General features: G+C 64.9%; 2 protein-coding genes and 1 long non-coding RNA gene across 7 annotated transcripts in view; 1 reads left to right on the top strand and 2 right to left on the bottom strand.

The window, feature by feature from the left end:
• The window catches only part of ARID3A (AT-rich interaction domain 3A), a 28,690-nt gene extending 20,622 nt beyond the window's left edge, over positions 1 to 8,068 (bottom strand). Inside the window, exons 1-3 of one of the 3 annotated variants that reach the window (XM_059388439.1) lie at positions 7,931 to 8,068; positions 3,843 to 4,492; positions 2,725 to 3,055 (exon numbers count right to left, since the gene is read on the bottom strand). In XM_059388439.1, the coding sequence (XP_059244422.1) occupies positions 2,725 to 3,055; positions 3,843 to 4,249 (738 nt within the window). In that variant the 5' untranslated portion in view covers positions 4,250 to 4,492; positions 7,931 to 8,068. Of the gene's footprint in view, positions 1 to 2,724; positions 3,056 to 3,842; positions 4,493 to 7,629; positions 7,730 to 7,772; positions 7,850 to 7,930 lie in introns of those variants that run through there. The other 2 variants (XM_059388438.1, XM_059388437.1) reach the window with 2 other exon arrangements.
• LOC132010687 (uncharacterized) lies at positions 7,729 to 14,219 on the top strand. Of its 3 annotated transcripts, none has more exons than XR_009402259.1 (6): positions 7,729 to 7,819; positions 12,119 to 12,317; positions 12,617 to 12,729; positions 13,067 to 13,232; positions 13,521 to 13,600; positions 14,134 to 14,219. It is a non-coding gene; the product is annotated as an uncharacterized LOC132010687 (long non-coding RNA). The 3 variants fall into 3 exon arrangements; XR_009402258.1 differs by having other exon boundaries at positions 12,892 to 13,232; XR_009402257.1 differs by having other exon boundaries at positions 12,617 to 13,232.
• KISS1R (KISS1 receptor) lies at positions 14,073 to 17,480 on the bottom strand. The gene is given in 6 exon segments (XM_059388440.1): positions 14,073 to 14,691; positions 14,694 to 15,116; positions 15,386 to 15,606; positions 15,849 to 15,984; positions 16,457 to 16,581; positions 17,197 to 17,480. Coding segments are annotated over 6 exon segments (1,218 nt in total). The 5' UTR covers positions 17,396 to 17,480; the 3' UTR covers positions 14,073 to 14,577.
• Positions 17,481 to 18,999: the final 1,519 nt, after the last annotated feature.

The raw sequence follows: 18,999 nt of genomic DNA, 5'->3' as shown, positions 1-18,999 counted from the left end.
CTGCGGGCGCCTGGGTGGCTCAGTGGTTAAGCCGCTGCCTTCGGCTCAGGTCATGATCTCAGGGTCCTGGGATCGAGTCCCGCATCGGGCTCTCTGCTCAGCAGGGAGCCTGCTTCCTCCTCTCTCTGCCTGCCTCTCTGCCTACTTGTGATTTCTCTCTGTCAAATAAATAAATAAAATCTTTAAAAAAAAAAAAAAAAACCACTGAACTGCACACTTTCAACAGGTGAAGTAGGTGCTGTCTGAGTCTGATCTCAATGAGGCTGTTCAAGACAATCCCCAAGTTTGAGCCTCAAGACCAAGGATCCTGATTCTTAAGCAGCCAAAGATCTGAGGTTAAGACCTGCAGGGGCGGGGCAGCGGGGGGGCCACCATCTAGAGCCCGGGCCCAGCTACACGGGTGACAGGAAGCCACCAGGATGCCACGTCTGATGCCAGGAGGCTAAGATCCTCATCACTGTCTGCAACACGCCTGATCCCCGGCCAGTGGCTCGCAGCGTGCTGGCCTCCATCCGCGCGTCCCCAGGGCCCCACGGCAGACAGGCTGTGGGGGTTCCAGGGATGGTTTCATGGCCACGAGCCCGCTGCCCCAGGTCCCTCCCCAACCTGGCCTCCCCGAGACCATATTCACGGCTCTCAAGGGTTAGTAGGGGAAGTCAGCCCCAGGCCCTGCCAAGACTTGGGAGGAAGAGGCAAGAGATGGTGCCAAGTGGGCGGCTGGCCGGCTGGGCCGCCACGTGCCAGGAAGGCTGTGGGGAAGGCGCCAGAGTCAACACGGCCTGACGTCTGCTGGGCCGGCTGGGCCCGGGACGCTGCCGACACCGGCCACACAGGTGCCCGGCCAGCTGGGCGGGAGGGCAGAGCCGGCAGCCGGCCCTGCCATGAGTGGGCAGGAGGAAGGTCCCGGCCACTTTCTCAGAATCCAATCCTATCTCCTGCAGGGCCTGACCTGGCAGCATCTGGCTCCCCGGCCCCCACACACACACCAATGTCGGCCCTGCCCCAGGGCCTTTGCCCAGGCTGCTTTCTCTGCCAGGTGCACTGTCCTCCTTCCGTGAGGCTTGACCAATGGTGTAGCCCGAGCAGCCTCCCTCCACACAGCCAAAGAGGCCAGACCAGCTCTCTCCAACACCTCGGCACGGCTGTCTGGTTCCTGAGGCCGGCCTCCCCCACACAGGGGAGTCACCCCCCAGCTCGGCGGGACGCTGAGCCCCGGTGGCTCTGGGGCTCCCTGATCCGCTCTTGCTTCCGTTTCCGCGGCCCTGGGCAGCCCAGACAAGTGGGACAAAGGCTCCTGTGGCCCTTTGTTCCTGACATGCCGAGGGCATTTTGGGGCCTGGCCTTTGCCCCCAGTACTCGCCTGGCCTGGCCGCCCAAACCCTGCCCCCCCCCCAGGGGGCTGAGGCCACTGAACAGGGTTGGGGGCTTGGGGTCCTGCGTGGCCCAGCCGGGACCCTGCAACGCTGGCATATCGTCCAGCTCCAGGGCCCGAGCCTGCGGCTCCCGGTAACTACCGTGAGAACAAACAAACAGCCCAGGCAGCCTGCGCTTTCTGAACCACGGCGAGCTCTGGAGACCCTCCCTCAGCGCTGTGGCTCTGGGCAGGGCGCCAGCCCAGAAGGGGAGGGACACGGGGGTGGGGGCGCGACTGGGGTCCACGTGCAGGGGCAGAGCCTCCAGGAGGGGGTGTGTGGGGTGCTGGCCACGCCCAGAGAGACGTCCGCTGGCCGTCACCCAGCCCTTGGCCCTGCCCCACCCCAGCCAGACGCCTGGGCAGCTCCATCCGTCCTGCCAGCTCCCCTGCCGGCTCCAGGTACTGCCCCCCAGCCACTGGGAGCCCCCCTGCCCGGCCCCCTCTGCGTGTGTCCAGCCCACTGGCGGGCCCTTGAGCGCCCTCCAGGAGGGGCCCAGAGCTGGTTCTGGGAGGCCAGTATCCAGAGGGGGCCGCCCCAAGGCCACACACAGCCACCTCCCAGCTCGCGCACACTGGCCAGTCCACAGGCGGGGGAGACCTCGAAGGCCCAGGCTACTGGACTACCGGGCTGGGGAGGCCAGGTCCCCGCTGGCCACTCCTGGAGGTCGGAGCAGGGCCCAGCTGGCCATGGACTGGAATGTGAGCCCGGCCGGACGCCATCTGGTTTCCATCTGCCCAGCCCAGCTCGGGCCCAACATCAAAGGGTCCCCCGCCCCGGCCACTTCCTCTGCCCTGGCCGCCCGCAGGGAAGGCACTAGGACAGCCCTACTTCCTCCCCGCCCCTCCACAGCCGCAGGGAGTTCTCAGTCGTCCACACCAACGTGGCCACCCCCTGCCCAACCAACCGCCGTGGCCTCTGTGACCGGACTCCACGCCAACTGACCAGACCTCGCGCGTCCCCAAGCCCCCAGCGCCCTGCCTGCACGTCTGCCCACTGGGCCTCGCCCCTTGACCGCGGCCCGCGCCAAGCCCAGTTCGGCCGCATGGCCTCTGCCCGGGCACCTGCCCAGCTCAGGGCCCCGTGCCTGGCTGGCTCCCTGCAGGCCGCTCTGGGCAGGCACTGGGCAGCCCCCGAGCTCGGGTCCCCCTCCTGTCCACACGGGGCGCACCGCACCGTCGGCCCGTCCCACCCACGGGGCGTCCACAGGCTCCCTGCGCGCGGCCGAGCGCCTGGCCGGCGTGGGCTGGGCGCCAGGGCCCAGCAGCAGTGCGCGCGCCCCCGCCCGCGGCCCCCACCGCGCACCGCGCACCTGCTTGAACTGTTCCTCGTAGGTCCAGTCTCCGTGGTCGGGCGGCTGCAGCTGCGGCGCCAGGTGTGCAGCGCCTCCGGCGTGGGCCAGGCTGGCCCCCTGGCGTTCCTGGCCACCGAGCACCCGGGGCCCACTGTCACCGCGGTAGGCCTGGGACGGCGGGGCCCTGCGGGGCACAAGAGCAGCAGGGCCCAAGCCAGAAGAGCCCGGGGGCCCCTCCTCGTCCCCGAAGTCCTCCTCCTCCTCCTCGTCCTCGTCCTCGTCCTCCTCCTCGTCCTCCAGGTCGTCCTCCAGCTCCTCCTCCTCCTCTTCCTCCTCCCACTTTGGCTTCCTGGGGCAGGCAGAGGCCACAGGTCAGGGGCGATGGCGCCAGCATGCTCCAGCCCCGGGGCAGCTTCTGCTCTACACCCGAGTCCCGCTCTCCCTCTCTCAACACGGGGACAGCGGCCCCCACCTGCTCCAGGTGCTGCAAGGGGCACGGCTGTGCTTCCCATCAGCCCACAGCCCCCCAGGGCCCCTGCACACCTGCCCTCTGTGGCACGGGCTTCCTTGGTGGGCCTTGGAAATGCCTAGCCAGTTCCTGCCTCAGGACCTTTGCTCTGGCTGTTCCCTCTGCCAGGCATGCTGTTCCCAGCCCCCGACACCTCCGCCCCCCGCCCCGCTCCTTTATTTCCCTGTCATAACCCACAATCACCCCACTGCTCTGCATGTCAAACACCTTCCCAGAGTGATTCCCCTGGGGTCTTGCCCGTAGCTGGCTGGAGGCCTGCACTGGGTCTGGCGGGAACACATGCACGGTGGACAACCACAAGCCAGCCGACACGCACTGTGCATGGGTCCCTCCGGAGCCCCTGAATCTGCCGGAGCCTCACTGGGCAATGGGGCTCCCGGCCACACAGGGCTGGTCCATGTAAGTCAGACTGGAATCAAGCCTCCCCCGCTGCCCGTGAGGGGCGGCTCCTAGGTTGGTGAGATACCCACCGTCCTCCAGAAAGTTCTAAAGGACAGTGCTGACCTCGGTGGTCAGCGGGGACAGGGGCTTGCCCTACAGCTGCCTGGGATGCATGGAAGGCTCAGTCGACGCTTGTGCAGTGCCTAGCCCATGGAACCCGACTCACAGGTCACCGTCAGAGCCCACGTCCTCAAGGTGCCTGACATCTTCAGCGTGTCCCGGTGCCTCCCGGCCTCGGCCCGATGGGGCAGGCGAGCCTGGCACCCCTTCCTGGACCGCATCCTCATCCTCCAGGCCGGGGGGCCCGTCCTCTGAGCCGCTGGGGCTGGGTGCGGATCCGAGGCCAGCGGCCGCCGCCCGCATGGCAGCCAGCGCAGCCATCTGGGCCCGCTGCATCCGCACCTTCTCCGGCTCTCTGTCCTCCTCCGGGGTGGCCCTGGCCCGGGCCGGAGGGCCAGCAGGGAGCTCGGCCGGCAGGGGCGGTGGGGGCGGCGCGGGCTGCCGGGCCTCCAGCTCCTGGCGCGCCCGCTGCTGCCGCTGCAGAAGGGTCTCCATGACGGCCTGAAGCTTCATGGCCCTTCGGGCCGGGCCGCCCCGGGCACCAGAGCTGGGCGGCAGGGGCGGCCCCTGTGGGGAGGGGGCCTGGCCGCACTGCAGTGTGGGGGCCTCAGGGGAGCCGGGACAGTGCAGGGTGGCGGGGGGTGGGGGCGGGGACTGCCGGGTTCAGGCCGAGGGCATGCCGGTGCTGCGTCCTTCTCCCGCCAGGCACCAGGTCACAGCGGCTGGTGTCGGGCTCATTCACGGGTTTGCAGAAACCTGGGGGCAGCAAGACCAACCATCAGACCGCGCCAGGGCTCCTTGGGCCCATCCCCCGACTGAAGTCAGACCACAGAGGCCTCTGGGAAAATCCCTCCCATCCATTCCCATCAGGGTGCAAACCGGGAGGCCTTCCTGGAGGTGGGAGGTGGTGCTCTCCCCATGGGCCCCCCTCTGTCTGCCCTCCCGCAGGCTGGGAAGCAGGGTCAGCCTGCACTGAGCTCCCTAGGGTCTCGAGGCGACCCCCACCCTCAGGGCCACAGAGAAGCGCAGGTACTGACCCCAGCTTCAGGGGAAGACCCTGGATTATTGCTTCATAAACAGAGTGGGGGACCGGGCATGCCTGGCTTCTGATTGGCTATAGCCCGTTACCAGCCGCCAGAGGCCAGATGGGTTCTGGGTTCCGGTTCTGAGTTCCGGACGCTGCCCGCACCCCTGCTGCCCACACCCCTGCTGCAGAAGGCTCCAGGCACCGCCCCCCCAGCTAACCAAGACAATGGTGGACCCAGACTGACCACTCCTTGTACACAGGGCCTGAGCGAACCTCCCTCCTGCTCCCACCTCATCTCTAAGCCTCAACCTCTCTGGACCTCAGTTTCGCCATCTGAAGGACAGTGTCTTGACAGCGCCCACCTGTCTGTGCTCAAGCCTGCACACAGCGGGCCCATCCATGGTAGGGAAGGGGGCGCTGGGTGGGCCTCACAGTAGGCATACAGAGCACTGAGGCCTATGGGTGAGCTGGTGGCCGAGAAGACACACACAGCAGGTTCCAGGGGAGGCTGGGTTAGGAGCAGGGTCTGGGTGACGTCACAGCCTCCCTCGCCACCCCATGTGACCTCTGCAGGGGAGTTCTCCTGCCTCTTGGGACCCCAAGTGGGGCCAACATCCCAGCATGCGGTGCCGTGCCCCAGCCTGGGGTCCCCTCAGTGTCTCAGGCAGGAACATCCGGGACCTGGCAGAGCCGGCCCCACCAGCACAGAAGGACGCAGGTCCCACCCCGGCTCCGGACCCCAGCACCCGCCACACCCCCTCCAGTAAAACCAACCGGGCAGAACCCAACAGGCCCAGCGGTGACACCCTGGACAATGCCTCCCAGGGATGGGGGCCGGGAGATGGGGGGCAGGAGGCTGTCCCTGACCTGGCAAGTGAGCCCCTCAGCGGTTCCCGGGGCAGACAGGTTCCCGCGACCCTGGCAGCTAGCGGAGGCTCACACACCCAGCCAGCCGCCCTCCCAACTCTGTGGCAACCCCCGAAGCGGAAACTGACCCCTCTCACAGGAATCCTGCAGTATAGACACCCCCGCACCTCCCCAGTCAGGGGGGTTCAGTGGCCCTCCTGCCTTCTCCCCAGACCCCCTGGAGCTTTCATCTGAACGGGTGAACGGGCAGTGTGGGGGGGGCAGGTGATGGCCCCTGTGGGAAATAGGGATGGCACATGTCCCCAGAGGACCTTGGCATCCGGCAGGGGCAGGGGTCTCAGGGCACAAAGACCCTCTCCGAGGCCACAGGACTGGAGAGTGGCCAATGCAGTCTGTCCTTAGAGGCAGCAAAGCAGCACCCAGCCCCCCACTCCCCGTCCCCTGGAGGACTGGTGGTCACCTCCCCACCAGCCCAAAGAAGTGCTGAGGGCACATTTCACGCCCAGTGTCTAGTCTGGTCCGCTGCCCCTCCCCCACATTTGACAACTTCAAGACGAGCCCCCCCTCCCCACGGAAACGCTCCAGGCAACACCTCCCCTCCTGTTTGGGGGGCAGAAGGAAGAGGCCAGAGGAAGCCACTCCCCCCCCAGCCTCCCACCCCCAGGCCTGCTGGGTTTAATGACCCTTCCGGGTCGCCTAGTGGGGGAGGGGAGCAGGGCAGGCCTCCACGTTGGGGCTGGTGGGGGGAGGCAGGTGGGAACCCCAGAACTCCCCTGGGCCGTGCCTGGGGCCCCCATGGCCGCCATTAACCCTAAACTGGCGACGCCCACCCCCTCTAGACCCTCCCCCAAGAGCCCTTTGTCCTCAGCCCTACCCCCACTTTATGACAACCCCAAGGGAGAGGCATTCCCGGGCCGGGACCAGGCAGAGGTGGGGGGTGCTGGATGGTCGCTGAGACCTGACTAGGGGCTCAGAGGGATCCGGGGCCACACCCTCCCCCCAATGCCTCCCGGAGAGAGAGGTCACCCGCTCGGGCCGGGCCTTGCAAAACACGGTTATTTAAAGAGTTGTGCAAGGCTGGGGCCCGCGGGTGGCGAAAGGGGCCCCTCACTCCACGAAGGGAAGAGGGGGTGGGGTGGGGCAGAAAGCCGGGGAGGGGGCTAGCAGAGTTGGGAGGGGGGCGGCCCGGAGGAAGTGAGAAAAGAAAAACCGAAGAAAGAGAAGAAATAAGACGACAAAAACCCCAGTCCGGATTTCAAAGGCTTCTTGGAAAGCGACCGATTTGCATGGGGGGGGGGCAACCCCTCCGGCCCGGGCGACTAAAAACGGAAGATTATTGACAAATCGGCCGCCTGGGGTGGGACGCCGAACGTTGGAGTTGACAAACGCGCGCTCCCCGCGCTTCCTGCGCCCGCTTTTGTGTCTGGGGGGCACTGACCGGGGCAGGGGGGCTTTTCCCGGGGATCCCCGCCAGAGCGCGGGCCGCCCCGCCGAGCGCACGCCGGGCGCGGGCATGCTGGGGTCCCCCTCCAGGGGCTCTTTTCGGCTCCGGAGCCCGCACCTCCTAAGTAAGCAGTCGGGGCTGGAGAGGGTCTCCGGGGACCTGCCCTCCCCACCCGGCGCTGCCGCTCCCCGCGGAGCTCCGGAACACAGCGCCCGATTCCGGGGAGAACGTGCGATAAGAACCCGGAGTGCAGCCCCCGGCGCGCGCTGAGGGACCATTTCCTTCCGCTGGAGGGTGGGGGGCAGCGCTCCCTCGAGACCCCCGATCGCCCTCGCGCAGTGTGGTGGTGGGGGGGGTGAGGTCTCCGAGGGGGGTCGCCGAGGAAACCCCCCAACTCCGACCCGCTACGGCGGCCTCGTCGGTCCCGAACCCCCACCCCCGTCCCTGCCGAACTTTGGAGACCCCCTCGCCGGCTTCCCGGGCGCACTGCGCCCACCCAGGGCCGGAACCCGCGGCTTAAGAGGCCGGCCTCCCCCCCCCACCCCCCCGCCTCACCGCGCAGGGCCCGCTCGGGGGGCGCATGCCCTGCGCCTGGCGTCCAGCCCTGCCCCGGCCGCGCCTGGCCTCCGGCCCCGGGCCGCGAGCTGTGCGCTGCTGGCTCCCGGCCGCCGCCGGGTTTGTGCCGCGCGCCGACTCACCGAGCCGCCAGCCGAGTCCGCGTCTACACCCCCATCCGACCCGATTGGTAAGAGTCTCCCCGCGCGCGGCCTCCCCCGCCCCTCCCCTCCCCCCGCCGGCGCGCTCACCGCCCCGCAGACAAATCACCGGGTGACAAATCGCTCTCAGATGCAAATACCTCGCCGGTGATTCAGCGCTGCGGCCCGGGACGCGGGGAGGGGTCTCGGGAGGCCCCCTCCCCCTTCCCGGACGCTCCCTCGGCCCCCGCACTCGGTCCGAAGACGTACCAGCAGCCCAGGGGTGTTGGGGAGTGGGGGGAGAGTGGCCAGAAATTTTCAGGTCAGGGCCCCTTTAAATTATAATAAATAATAAAAAGGGAAGGGGAACAGCGACGCGGGAGGCTCCGCCCCCTGCCTAGGGACGGTGGGCAAAGTGCGCGCCGGGGCCCCGAGCGCACGGGGCGCGGAGGGCGCGGGCTGGACTGGAGCGTTGGGGGTGGGGGGTGGACCTCCGCCTGGGAGGGCTGGAGGGACCGGAGCCGGGCTGGGGACCCCTTCACCTTCTTACCCGGCACCGAGAATGGGCCGGCCCTGCCGAGCTCGGAGTTTCACCCCTGTCCCATAGACTGGCTACTTGACTCTAGTGACTGCCCCCCCCCAGCCTCCGCGGCCTTATCTGTAGAATGGGGATTAAACACCCGGTAGTGACTAGGGCTACGGGACCGAGAGCCAGAGCAGGCCGGGGTGTCAGGAGGGCACCAGGGCCCTGCGTTGGGGGCGCTGCAGGGTGGGCAGGGGTCTGGAGAGGGAATGGCTGATGGAGGGGGGGCACTGCTCCAGCAGAGTCGTGGGGTTGGTGGAGTGACTCGAGGAACATCAAGACGACCCCCACCCCCTCCAGGACTGTCACCCTCTAGGATAGACAAGATTATCCCCGGGGTGATAGGAACAGTTTTCTCCCTCCGAGCCTGCCGCGGCCTTGCGCCCTGGGCGCCGCGCGCAGATCTTGAGAGACTCTCAGTGTCCCCAGAGGCACAGAGTAGGGCTGGGGGGAGGGGATGTGTGGCCTCAGAGGGTCTGTTGCCCAGAGGCAATCCTCGGGGGCTAGTGCAGAGACCCAGGCCCCAGCCCAAAGAGCCAAACGGGAGCATGGTGGGGGCAGGGGGAGTTGGCATGGGGGGCACTTCTGAAGGGTCGGGCCCTCGTGCTGGTTTCTTGGGCAGCCCTGTGCCTGTACCCTAAGGCACACAGCCCTGACACCTTTTCAGGACATCAAGCCTCCCTGCAAATTGCAGGTTTCCTGCTCTGGGGGGGATTCCCAAGCCAAGGCGATGGGTGCAGGAAAGCTACCCCCAGCCCAGGCTGCAGCCCTGCCCGCCAGCCCCAGGGCCTCTCCTATTTAACGGTAGCAGGTGGCAGAGGCCTCCACCTTTAGGCTGTTAAACACCCAGCCCCAGCTGCCCGCCACCCTCCCACCTCCACTGGAGACATCTGCCCAAGGAGGAGAAAGTTTGGAGAGACCCAGGTGAGCTGGGTCCCCCCTAAGGGTCCAGGCCCCAGGCCCCACTTCTCCAAAGTGCAAGAGAGCCTCTCCCTTACCAAAGAGCCAAACAGATCTGAATGCACCCCCTGCCCCACCCCAGCTTGAATGCCGGGCCGCTCTGTGCCTCAGTTTCCCCCTGTAAAACGCATCTACGTCAATTCGTTCCTTGCAGAATTGTTTTGAGGGTTCTGTTTACTTCTGTTCAAAAGAAGGGGGGCCTGGTGGGGACACTCAGAAGGGCAGGTGGGGTGCTGCCCCTCCCCCACCTCCCAGGGGAAAGCTGCTGTCCCTGTTCCCCCAGAGGTGCCCAGCCCCAGAGGGTGAGGGGCTGCAGGATTCCCAGCTGCCTCCAGTGAGGGAGACCCTATTTTTAGCGCCGGGAGGGAGCTGGGAATTGATACACAGACTTGCTGGCTCCACTGGGAGGGGCAGCAGGCCCAGGTCCCAGCCCACCTGCTCCCCACTTGGGGGTGGGGGTGGGGGGGCCACACTCTTAAAAATTCACTCAAATCCCGTACTGTCCACCTGCCCATGTTATTCCTGCTCAAACATATTCCCACACTGGGGCCTTTGCCCTGGTGGCTCCCCTGCGGGAGTGCACTGCCCGGTCACCGGACAGTGCCCTGTCCCGATGCAAACTGCCGCCTCCGCTCCGGGTGGGGGGGGGGTCCCTCCTTGACCTCTCAGGATCAGGTGTGCCCCCATCGCGTCACCCCATTTTATCTTCATCCGGGTGCTCTGTTCTGAAATGTCTTGATTCCGTTAACCTTGCTCGAAGCTGGATCTCCAACCCTCCAGGCTGTGCGTGGCACACAGTAGGTGCTCAATAAATGTGGGTTGGTTGGTTGGTTGAATGAATTCTTGCGTTCCCTGTCTCACCCCATGGGATCTGTGGTGTCTGTCTACACAGGTGGCGGGCAAGTGGAACCATTCACCATCTTGATTTCCAAAATCAAGGCCAAACAGGCCTAGGACGGGGTGCTGGGCGGTGTCACTGAGCCCTGGCCCTGGCCTCTTGACTTGTCCCTGTGAGCCAGGCTCCATGGAAAGGCAGTTCTTACAACTTTGAAAACAGAAAAGAAGCAAATGTGCCAGTAAGGGATATGTGATAATACATTCAGCCTAATTTAAAGTAGATTTTTTCAAGTTTTTTTTTTTTTTTAAGATTTTTTTATTTATTGGGGCGCCTGGGTGGCTCAGTGGGTTAAAGCCTCTGCCTTCGGCTCAGGTCATGAATCCGGGGTCATGGGATCAAGCCCCTCGTCCTGTTCTCTGCTCAGCCGGGAGCCTGCTTCCTTCTCTCTCTGCCTACTTGTGATCTCTGCCTGGCAAATAAATAAATAAAATCTTTAAAAAAAAAAAAAAAGATTATTTATTTATTTATTTGACAGACAGAGATCACAAGCAGGCAGAGCAGAGAGAGAGAGGAGGAAGCAGGCTCCCCGCGGAGCAGAGAGCCCGATGCCATGTGGGGCTCGATCCCAGGACCCCAGGACCATGACCTGAGCCGAAGGCAGAGGCTTAACCCACTGAGCCACCCAGGCGCCCCTTTTTTCAAGTTTCTAAAAGATTTTTACTTGTTTATTAGAGATGGGGGGGCAGAGGGAGGAGCAGGCTCCCCGTTGAGCAGGAAGCCTCCATCATGACCTGAGCCCCCCAGTCGCCCCTCTGTTAGTTTTTGTACCAACATAGTTATACAGTATCACATTTGGTACTTTTTTAAGGACGGGACTCATGAGACAAAAGTGTGTAAGACCCGGGAAGTCCATACTGCGGCTCTGCTTGACCCATCTTGCGGCGGGGAAACCTTCGGCCAGGGTCCGGGTTGGGGCACCCATGAGCGCCCCCCGCCCAGGCGCTGCGGACTGACTCCTCGGCGGAGTTGAGGCCGGAACCTCCGTGGGGCGCGCGCACCACCTGCCGGGCACCTGCGGGGCTGCAGTCAGGGGCGGGGCCGGCACCGGCGCGCCTGGGCTCCCGCGGGCGGCCGCCAGGTGGCGCCCTATCACTTGACCACGAGATCCCCGGGTCAGACGGGAAAACCGAGGGCGCGGACGTCTTTTCTGCCCTGTAGCTCTTCGGGGCGCTCTGCGGTAGACCCGCTGGATAAGGGCGGGATCCCCGGTGTATTGCTATCGCACGGGACTTCCGTGTACTAAAAGGTTTTCGGGGCGCCTGGGGGGCTCAGCGGGTTAAGCCTCTGCCTTCGGCTCAGGCCATGGTCTCAGGTCTGGGGTCTGGCCCCGCGTCCCCCGCGTCCGGCTCCCTGCTCAGCGGGGAGCCTGCCGGTCCCCCACTCCCAAGTGGGTAAACATGGCCTCAGCAGAACTGAAAGTGGCCCTTCTGGTGCCCCCCGACCTCCCCGGGCTCACCCCTGTCGGGTGGCCCTGGGCGGACCCGCCTCCCCTCCCTCGTCCCCGGCAGCGGACTGTGCTGCCCGGCTCGCCGTCTGTGGCTAAGGACCCTCGTGGTCCTGAAATAGCTGCGGCGACCCCCGCCTGCTGGGACCGCGTCCCTCCGCGCTTAGAAGCCCCATGGGTCCCAGCTCTCTCGGCCAAGACTCAGCTCGTCCTGCAGCGAGCGACCTTCCCACTTCACCCTCCTCTGGCCCCACGGGCCTTAACCCACTAGACATGGCCTGCCTCCGGGCCTTTGCACTGCCTGTGCCCTCCGTCCCTTTTGCTCTTCCACCACCTCCAAGCTGCATTCACATTTCCCAGACTCACCTCCTCCAGGAAGCCTTCCTGGAACTGCCCCCACCGAGGCAGGCTCCCAGTTACTCACAGAGGGGACCCAGGTCTCTTTTCCCAACGTTCTTCCCCAGGTCGTTCGCCCCCTCTGTGGACAAGCACACAGGGACTCTGTAGAGGTTGCTCCTTGTCTCTGCTGTGGCCCAGTCCCCAGGGCAGAGCCTGGCACCCGGGGAGGGGCTCTGCAGACAAGATCCGGCTGAGCAGGCTCCGGAGGACTCTCCTGGATCTCCCTCTCAACCCCTGGACTGCGGGTGTTTTTCTGACCTCCCTGTAAGTCCTGATAGGATCCCCAGGTTCTCCCCGACAGCCGCGCTCCTCAGAATTGTGCTACCGCGTTCCAGCGACAGCCAGAATCCACCCACCTTATTGGGATCTCCCCGCTGCCCGCCCTCCCTGCTCACCACCCCTCCCCCCTTTCCCAGGGCAGGGGCTCATCTGTCCTCCCCTCCCACAACAGCCTCATCACAAGGGAGCTGTTAGGTGGGCTCGCACATCAGGTAACATTGGGGGGGTGTCTTTTTGTCCTGCGTGATTCTGGGAGATCATCCCGGGGCCACCTGTCTACACAGGGCATCCGCGACAACTCCCCTCTGAGTGGTGTTCCCTGGAACGGGCCAAACCCTTTGCCCACCTGCTCACCAGCTGGAGGACCCATGAGCTGTTCCCGCGGCGGTGACCTCAGGTAAAGCTGCTGTGGGAACATGTGAAGGGGTTTTGTGTGAAGGGACTTTTCATTTCTCCGACACGAAGGCCCCAGAACCCCTTCTTTGCCTTATTTTTTAAAAAATTCATTTTCCAAAAAAATACAATAGAACAAAGAATAAAAAGTCATCTTCTCCGGCAGCAATGGTGCCACTCCCTCTGCGCATACCTGTGTTAGCCCCCACAGCATGCTTGGTGGTTTCTCCCACAAACGTGTACTCAGCCCCACTGTGCGTGGGGTCCTGGGACACAGTGGGGACCGCGGCAGATAGGCGCCCAGCAGGTAACCGGAGGACGTCGGGGTTGTGGTGGGGTAGCAGGGGGCGCGTGGGTGAGAGGGTCCCAGGAGTGCTTTCCAGAGGAGCAGCAGCTGAGCTCAGACCTGACGGGCGAGTGAGAACAGCTGGCCTGACCAAGGGACCAGCGTGTGCAAAGGCCCAGAGGCAGAGGGAAGGCGGCCGTTCCAGCAGCTGCAGAGAGACCGTGAGTTGGGGGAGCAGGGGTGGAGGCGGGGAGGGGGCGGCAGGGCCTGCGGGCGAAGGAGAATTTCACCCTCTTGCTCTGCCCAGTCTGGAGGCTAGTGTCGGAAGCAACAAGCAAGCTTCAGGGACACCTGGCTGGCTCAGTGTGTGATTCTTGATCTTGATCTCAGAGCCATGAATTCAAACCCTGCGTTGGCTGTGGAGCCTCCTTTAAAAAGTTATAATAATAAGCTGTAAGCTTCAGGAGAATGTCAAAATGGCCCTATGTTTTGGCTTCTCGGTCTCACAGTAACATCTGGGACAAGCTGGATTGTTTGGAAGTCCACGACGTCCCCAGATAATCTGGGAGACCACCGGGGGCCCTGCGGGGTGAGTAAGCCTCTGCCCACAGGGCTGCTGTGGGGAGGCTGAGCTCATCCCCTCTCCGGCGCACACACACAGCCCCACCTAAGCAGCCTGGGGGGGCGGGCTAGGGCAGCTCCAGGAGTCAGTGTGGAAAAATGACGTCGTGGGACCTGGCAGCCCAGGCCTCCGGGCCCCTGCAGGGCCGCCTCTTAGAAGCTCTGCCAAGGGATGAGTCTGACTGACCCCAGCGACCCGTGCGCAGCCTCCAGGCATGAGAGCAAAGCCTCCTCCGGCCTCCTGGTCCCGCTGAGCCCAGTCACTCCCCAGAATCCTGAGTGACCGTCTGCTCGGCCGCCCTCTGTTTTGGGGCGGTTTATTACAGTCCCGCTTCTCTTGTGGGCAGCTCCGGGCGCAGAGCTCCGGCGAGGACCCGCTTCCTCAGGGATGCCCAATTCCCCCAGCAGGACTCCGGACACGTGCCAGGTGGCTGCACCAGGGCCTTATTTCTGTCATTTTATTTTATTTTTTTTTAAAGATTTTATTTATTTATTTAACAGAGAGAGAGAGAGAGATCACAAGCAGGCAGAGGCAGGCAGAGAGAGAGGAGGAAGCAGGCTCCCCACTGAGCAGAGCCCGATGCGGGGCTCCATCCCAGGGTCCCGGGATCATGACCTGAGTCGAAGGCAGAGGCTTAACCCACGGGGCCACCCAGGCGCCCCTATTTCTGTCATTTTAAAATGCACGTGGTGTTCACATTTTAATATTTCTGGACACTTGGATGAAGCTTACAATGTTACCCCTGCAAGGCCCTGTGTGGAAAATGTCTGAAGATGCTTTGGGGGAAATTTCCAGGGAGGGCCAGTACCCAGGTGTCTTCAGCGTCAGGAAACAGCAGTAACTCTGACAACGTCTATAGCCCACGGGACAGCACCGTCGTGGGGAACCATCAGGAGGACAAGACATTTTCACTATGATTATGTTGCATGAAATAAAGACATTAATTATAACGCGGAATAGCAGCTGCTGTTCAGGCAGCACTTGTCCCTGAGGGCCTGCTCTAAACCCGAGTCGGCCCAGAGAGGGGCAGCGTGTTCCCTCAGGACACACAGCCTGCGGGCTCCCCAGGGACACACGCAGGGCTCCCTGGCGTCCGGGTCCTGGCCGAGTCCGGGTGGGCGGCCAGGCGGTACGACTCCGTGCGGGGGGCGGTGGGGTGCGAGGGTCCAGACCCCGGGTGCTGCGGGGCCCGTGGGCGAGCGCAGGGGCAGACCCTGCGGAAGGCCTGCCGGAAGTGGGAGCCCAGGAAGGCGTAGAGCAGGGGGTTCAGCGCAGAGTTGCTGTAGGACATGCAGTGTGCCCAGGTCTTGAGCGCGTAGGCCGTGTAGCTGCGCGGGTGCCAGGCGCCCGCGGGGCCCACCGCCTGCAGCACCAGGAACAGCTGGATAGGGCCCCAGCAGGCGGCAAAGAGCAGGACCACGGCGGCCACCAGCCGAGAGACCTTGGCCCGCACAGCGCCCGCTCGCTCTGCCAGCAGCTGCCCCTGGCGGTGGAGGGAGGTGGTGGGAGGCGAGGCTGCAGGCGGCTGAGGCACCTCGTCAAAGCTCCCCTCCGTTTTCATTTGTATTTTATTTTACTTTTTACCTTATCCTTAACGCGGGGCTTGAACTCACCTCGGGATCTTGAGAGCTCGCCGGGCACCTCCAGAGCTCCCCTTCTCGACCCCGGCACATTCTCCCTCTCGAGTCCCTGAGTCCCCGGCCGCACCCCTGTCCCCAACCCCCCCCCCCCAACCCCTGCCCAGCAGCACACCTGCAGGGAGCTGTCGGTGGCGGCGGGGCGGCCCAGGTGGCGCAGCATGGCCCCGTAGCAGGCGCAGGTGGCGGCCAGGGGCAGCAGGTAGAGCGCCAGCAGGTTGTAGAGCGCGAACGCACGCTCCAGGGCGCGGCTGGGGAACACCTCGTTGCAGTAGGTGCGGGGCCCTGGCGAGAGGCGGTGCAGAGCAAGGACCGGCGTCGACACGGCCGCAGAGCCTGGACCACAGGGCAGCTTGAAGACCTTGCCCGAGGGACGAGGGACGCCGGCCGCCTCCTCGGGCAGCGTCACCCAGGCGCGGGGCCCCCAGGGCGCGCTATTTAGCTCACTTCCCAGATGTGCGCATGACCGAGGCCCACGACCCAGGCCCCTCCCCGGGCCTTGGTGGGGGTGGGGATGCCCAAGGCACAAAGGCTTGTCCTGGAATCCCCATCCCCGGCGGCCCTCGCGCTGCACTCACCCACCCAGATGCCGAGGCTGACCGTCAGAGCCAGGCGGGGCGTGCGGCGGTGCAGGGCGCGCAGGGGGAACACGGTCACGTACCAGCGGTCCACGCTCATGGCGGTCAGGGTGGCGCACGTGGCCTGCACGGAGACCTGGGAGGGCCCAGAGCTGGGCGTTTCGCCCTGGGTCCGGCCTGGGCCCTGCCCTGTCTGCGCCCACACCGTGGCTCCCCCCAGATCTCCAGACACTCGGGCACAAATGGGACGTGTCTTGGGAAGGTCTCCAGGGGCCACGGGTTGCAGGGGCAGGAGAGGGGGACACCAGAGAGCGGAGGTTTGAGGGAGCCATTTGAGGTCCGCCGAGACCCGGACTGAGACAGGGGAGGCAGAGCCATCGTAGGATGGCGGGACGGACGCGCAAGAAGCCGCAGGACCCAGATCGCCCTCCCTATGCCCACCTGCGTAACCCACACCCGGTCCGGAACTCACGCACCTGCCGAGTGCTTCGCCCCGCGGCGCGTGCGTCCGGCCGCGCTTCTTCCTCGACCCCGCCCCATCCGGGGTCCAGCCGGCCCGCACCCGGACTCCGCCCCCGGGGGCCCCCTCCCTCCCCCAGCCCCTGCACCTGCTGCATGTAATTGACGAACTTGCACATGAAGTCGCCGAGCACCCAGGCGGGCAGCGGGTAGAGCAAGGCCGTGAAGGGCACGCAGCACAGCAGGAAGGTCACGTCGGTGGCCGCCAAGTTGGCTGCAGGGGCGAACGCGCGGGGAGCCTCACCACCCAACGCCCGGGCCCAGCCCCTGGTCTCTGCCTTCCTAACCAGCGGGATCGCTCACCCCCGACGTCCTCAGGCAGAGAATTTGGGGCATCCCCTCAGGCCCCCACTTTTCCGTTGCAAAATCCCCTCTGCACGGGCTTCATTAGGCATTCAAGGGTCAGGCCGCATCGCGGCTCACCCCGTCCCCCTGGAAGAGCCAGAGCACGGGGCTTCCGCATCCCCCTGCTGGCTGGAGGCAGCGGTGCCGGCCGCCGCCACCATCGGAAGCAGAAAGCTGTGCACTCACCGGTGCCCGCTGGGCCAGCCCAGGGCACAAACTTGTGAACCGGGCCATGGGCCAAAGGTCGTACTTTAGTTCACTGGGCACGGGGTTACAAAAGCCCCATTTGGATCAGAGCCTTTCCTCAAGGCCCAGGGCCTGGCTCTCGGGGAGCCTCCCTCTGAACCACCGTGGGCGGAGCCCTCTGGAGCTCTAGCCGGAGAGGGCAGGGACCGACGGCAGGGACAGGACCCGTCTGGGCGAGCCCCTCGCCTCACGGGACCCCAGCGTGGCGGGCAGGCTCCCTGCAGTGCCCGGCGCTCACCTATGTAAAAGTTGGTCACCGTCTTCATTTGCTTGTGGCGGCAGATGACGAAAATGACCAGAGAGTTCCCAGCCAGGCCCAGCAGCATCAGCGCCGCGAAGAACAGCGGCACGAGCCAGGCGTCCACCCGCGGCCGCAGGGAGGCCCCGCCGCCCCAGGCACTGGCCGGCACCCTCCCGGAGGCGTTGGGCGCCGACATGGCCACGGTGCGCACGGTGCGCACGGCCCCACAGGCCTCTTCCTTGGCTGCTTCTGGGATCCCAGCGGGGACCCTCCTCCTGGCCTCCCGCTGGGCACACACCCCAGAGCACAGGGAAGGGTCTCAGCGGGAGGCCGCGGGGTCCGGAGGGCTGCTCTGCTGGGCTGGGCAGCTTCTCTGCTCCCGGGTCAGCCCCTGGCAGTTTATAGCCTGCTGCCCGCCCTGTCCCCGCCTTCCCCCCTCCTTCCCACGGCCCGCCATTCCCGTGCTCAGCCAACTTCTCCCCCTCTCTTTCCTCTCCTTCCACAGTCCACAGTCCTGGCGAGCGCACTGGAGGGGACAGGCTGGAGGAGGGGTTTGGGGGCCAGGGGAGAGGGTCAGCTGCGCGGAGGCTGCTCTGGGTCCTAGAAGGACGATCCCAGCAGGAGGTAGAGACCCACAGGACCGGCGAGCAGGCTGGACCAAAACACAGATGCAAGAGAAGACCCCTTGGTAGTGGCCATGACTTTGACCTTCCGAGTGCTTGGGGCTCAGTGGGTGGGCCCTGGCTGGTGCTGAGGCCAGCCCTGACCCGGGGCTGCGAGGAGGGGCACTGGAGAGCCGTGGGCCGCTCAGAGCAGGGCAGGGCTGCCCAGGATCTAGCCGTCAGCAGACTCGTGGTCTTGAAGAAGCTCCCTAGGACTCCACTGCTGTAACTGGGGTGTCTGCCCCCCACCCAAGCGACCGCCGGTAGTAGATACTCGCACTGGGGACGTGGGCACCTGTGACCCTGGTGGCAGGAACCAGGTGGAGGGCGTTCTGCAAGGACACTGTTGACCCCCAAAACCCACACCCAGAAATGTACCCCAGGTACTGCCCACGAGGCATGCCTCAGTGTGCCAGCCTGCTCCGGCCATGGCGGGTACCACGCAGAGACAAAAAGATGCCGCCATTGAGGAGACCGTAACTAGGAGGTGGGGGAGGGGAGAAATGGGGAAACAGGCCCTGGGTCCCTGCGGCACATCAGTCATCCCCGTCGGTAAAGACTGGGAGAGGGGTACTGCCCCTTCACCCTCTTTCCGCCTTCAAAATTATTCTCGGCCTAGAAAGTCAGCAGGCCAGGATGAGGAGACCCAGGCTTGCTAGGAAGAGGGACTCTTTTGGGGCCGCAGCTGAGTCCAAGGGCCTGGGAGAGCTCTGAGGGCATGGCTGGACCTTTGAGGTTGGGGCGGCGGGCAGCGGAGGCGGCTCCTGGGGCACCGAGTGTCCACGAGGGGGTTGGGAGGGTCCAGCGCAGGTTTCCAGGGAAGGAAAGAATCAGGCCAGAGTCAGGCCGAGGCCCACACTGTGCCCTCTCCCACCAGCACGTTCATGGAGCTAGTTGTCATGGGCCCGACCAGGGGACCAAAGGCTCCTGGCCCTCAGGACCCCCTGCCTGTCCCTCTGCCCAGAGGCGCCTTGTCCCAGGGTTGGAAGCACCATCGATTCCTGTGGGTCTTCTCACATTTATCTATGTGACGTCGCACAGCGCGTGCTGTGGGGGCGCTTAGCAGCCCCTCCTCCTCCTCACACGCCTCCCAAACCTGTTGCTCTCTATTTGCTAAGGCGATCTGGTCCTGTGTCCT

The sequence above is a fragment of the Mustela nigripes genome, chromosome 2 (assembly GCF_022355385.1).
Source record: "Mustela nigripes isolate SB6536 chromosome 2, MUSNIG.SB6536, whole genome shotgun sequence".
NCBI classification, from domain to species: Eukaryota; Metazoa; Chordata; class Mammalia; order Carnivora; family Mustelidae; genus Mustela; species Mustela nigripes.
Note: the sequence above shows the minus strand (reverse complement) of the source record. Positions and strands in the feature narration are given on the sequence as shown.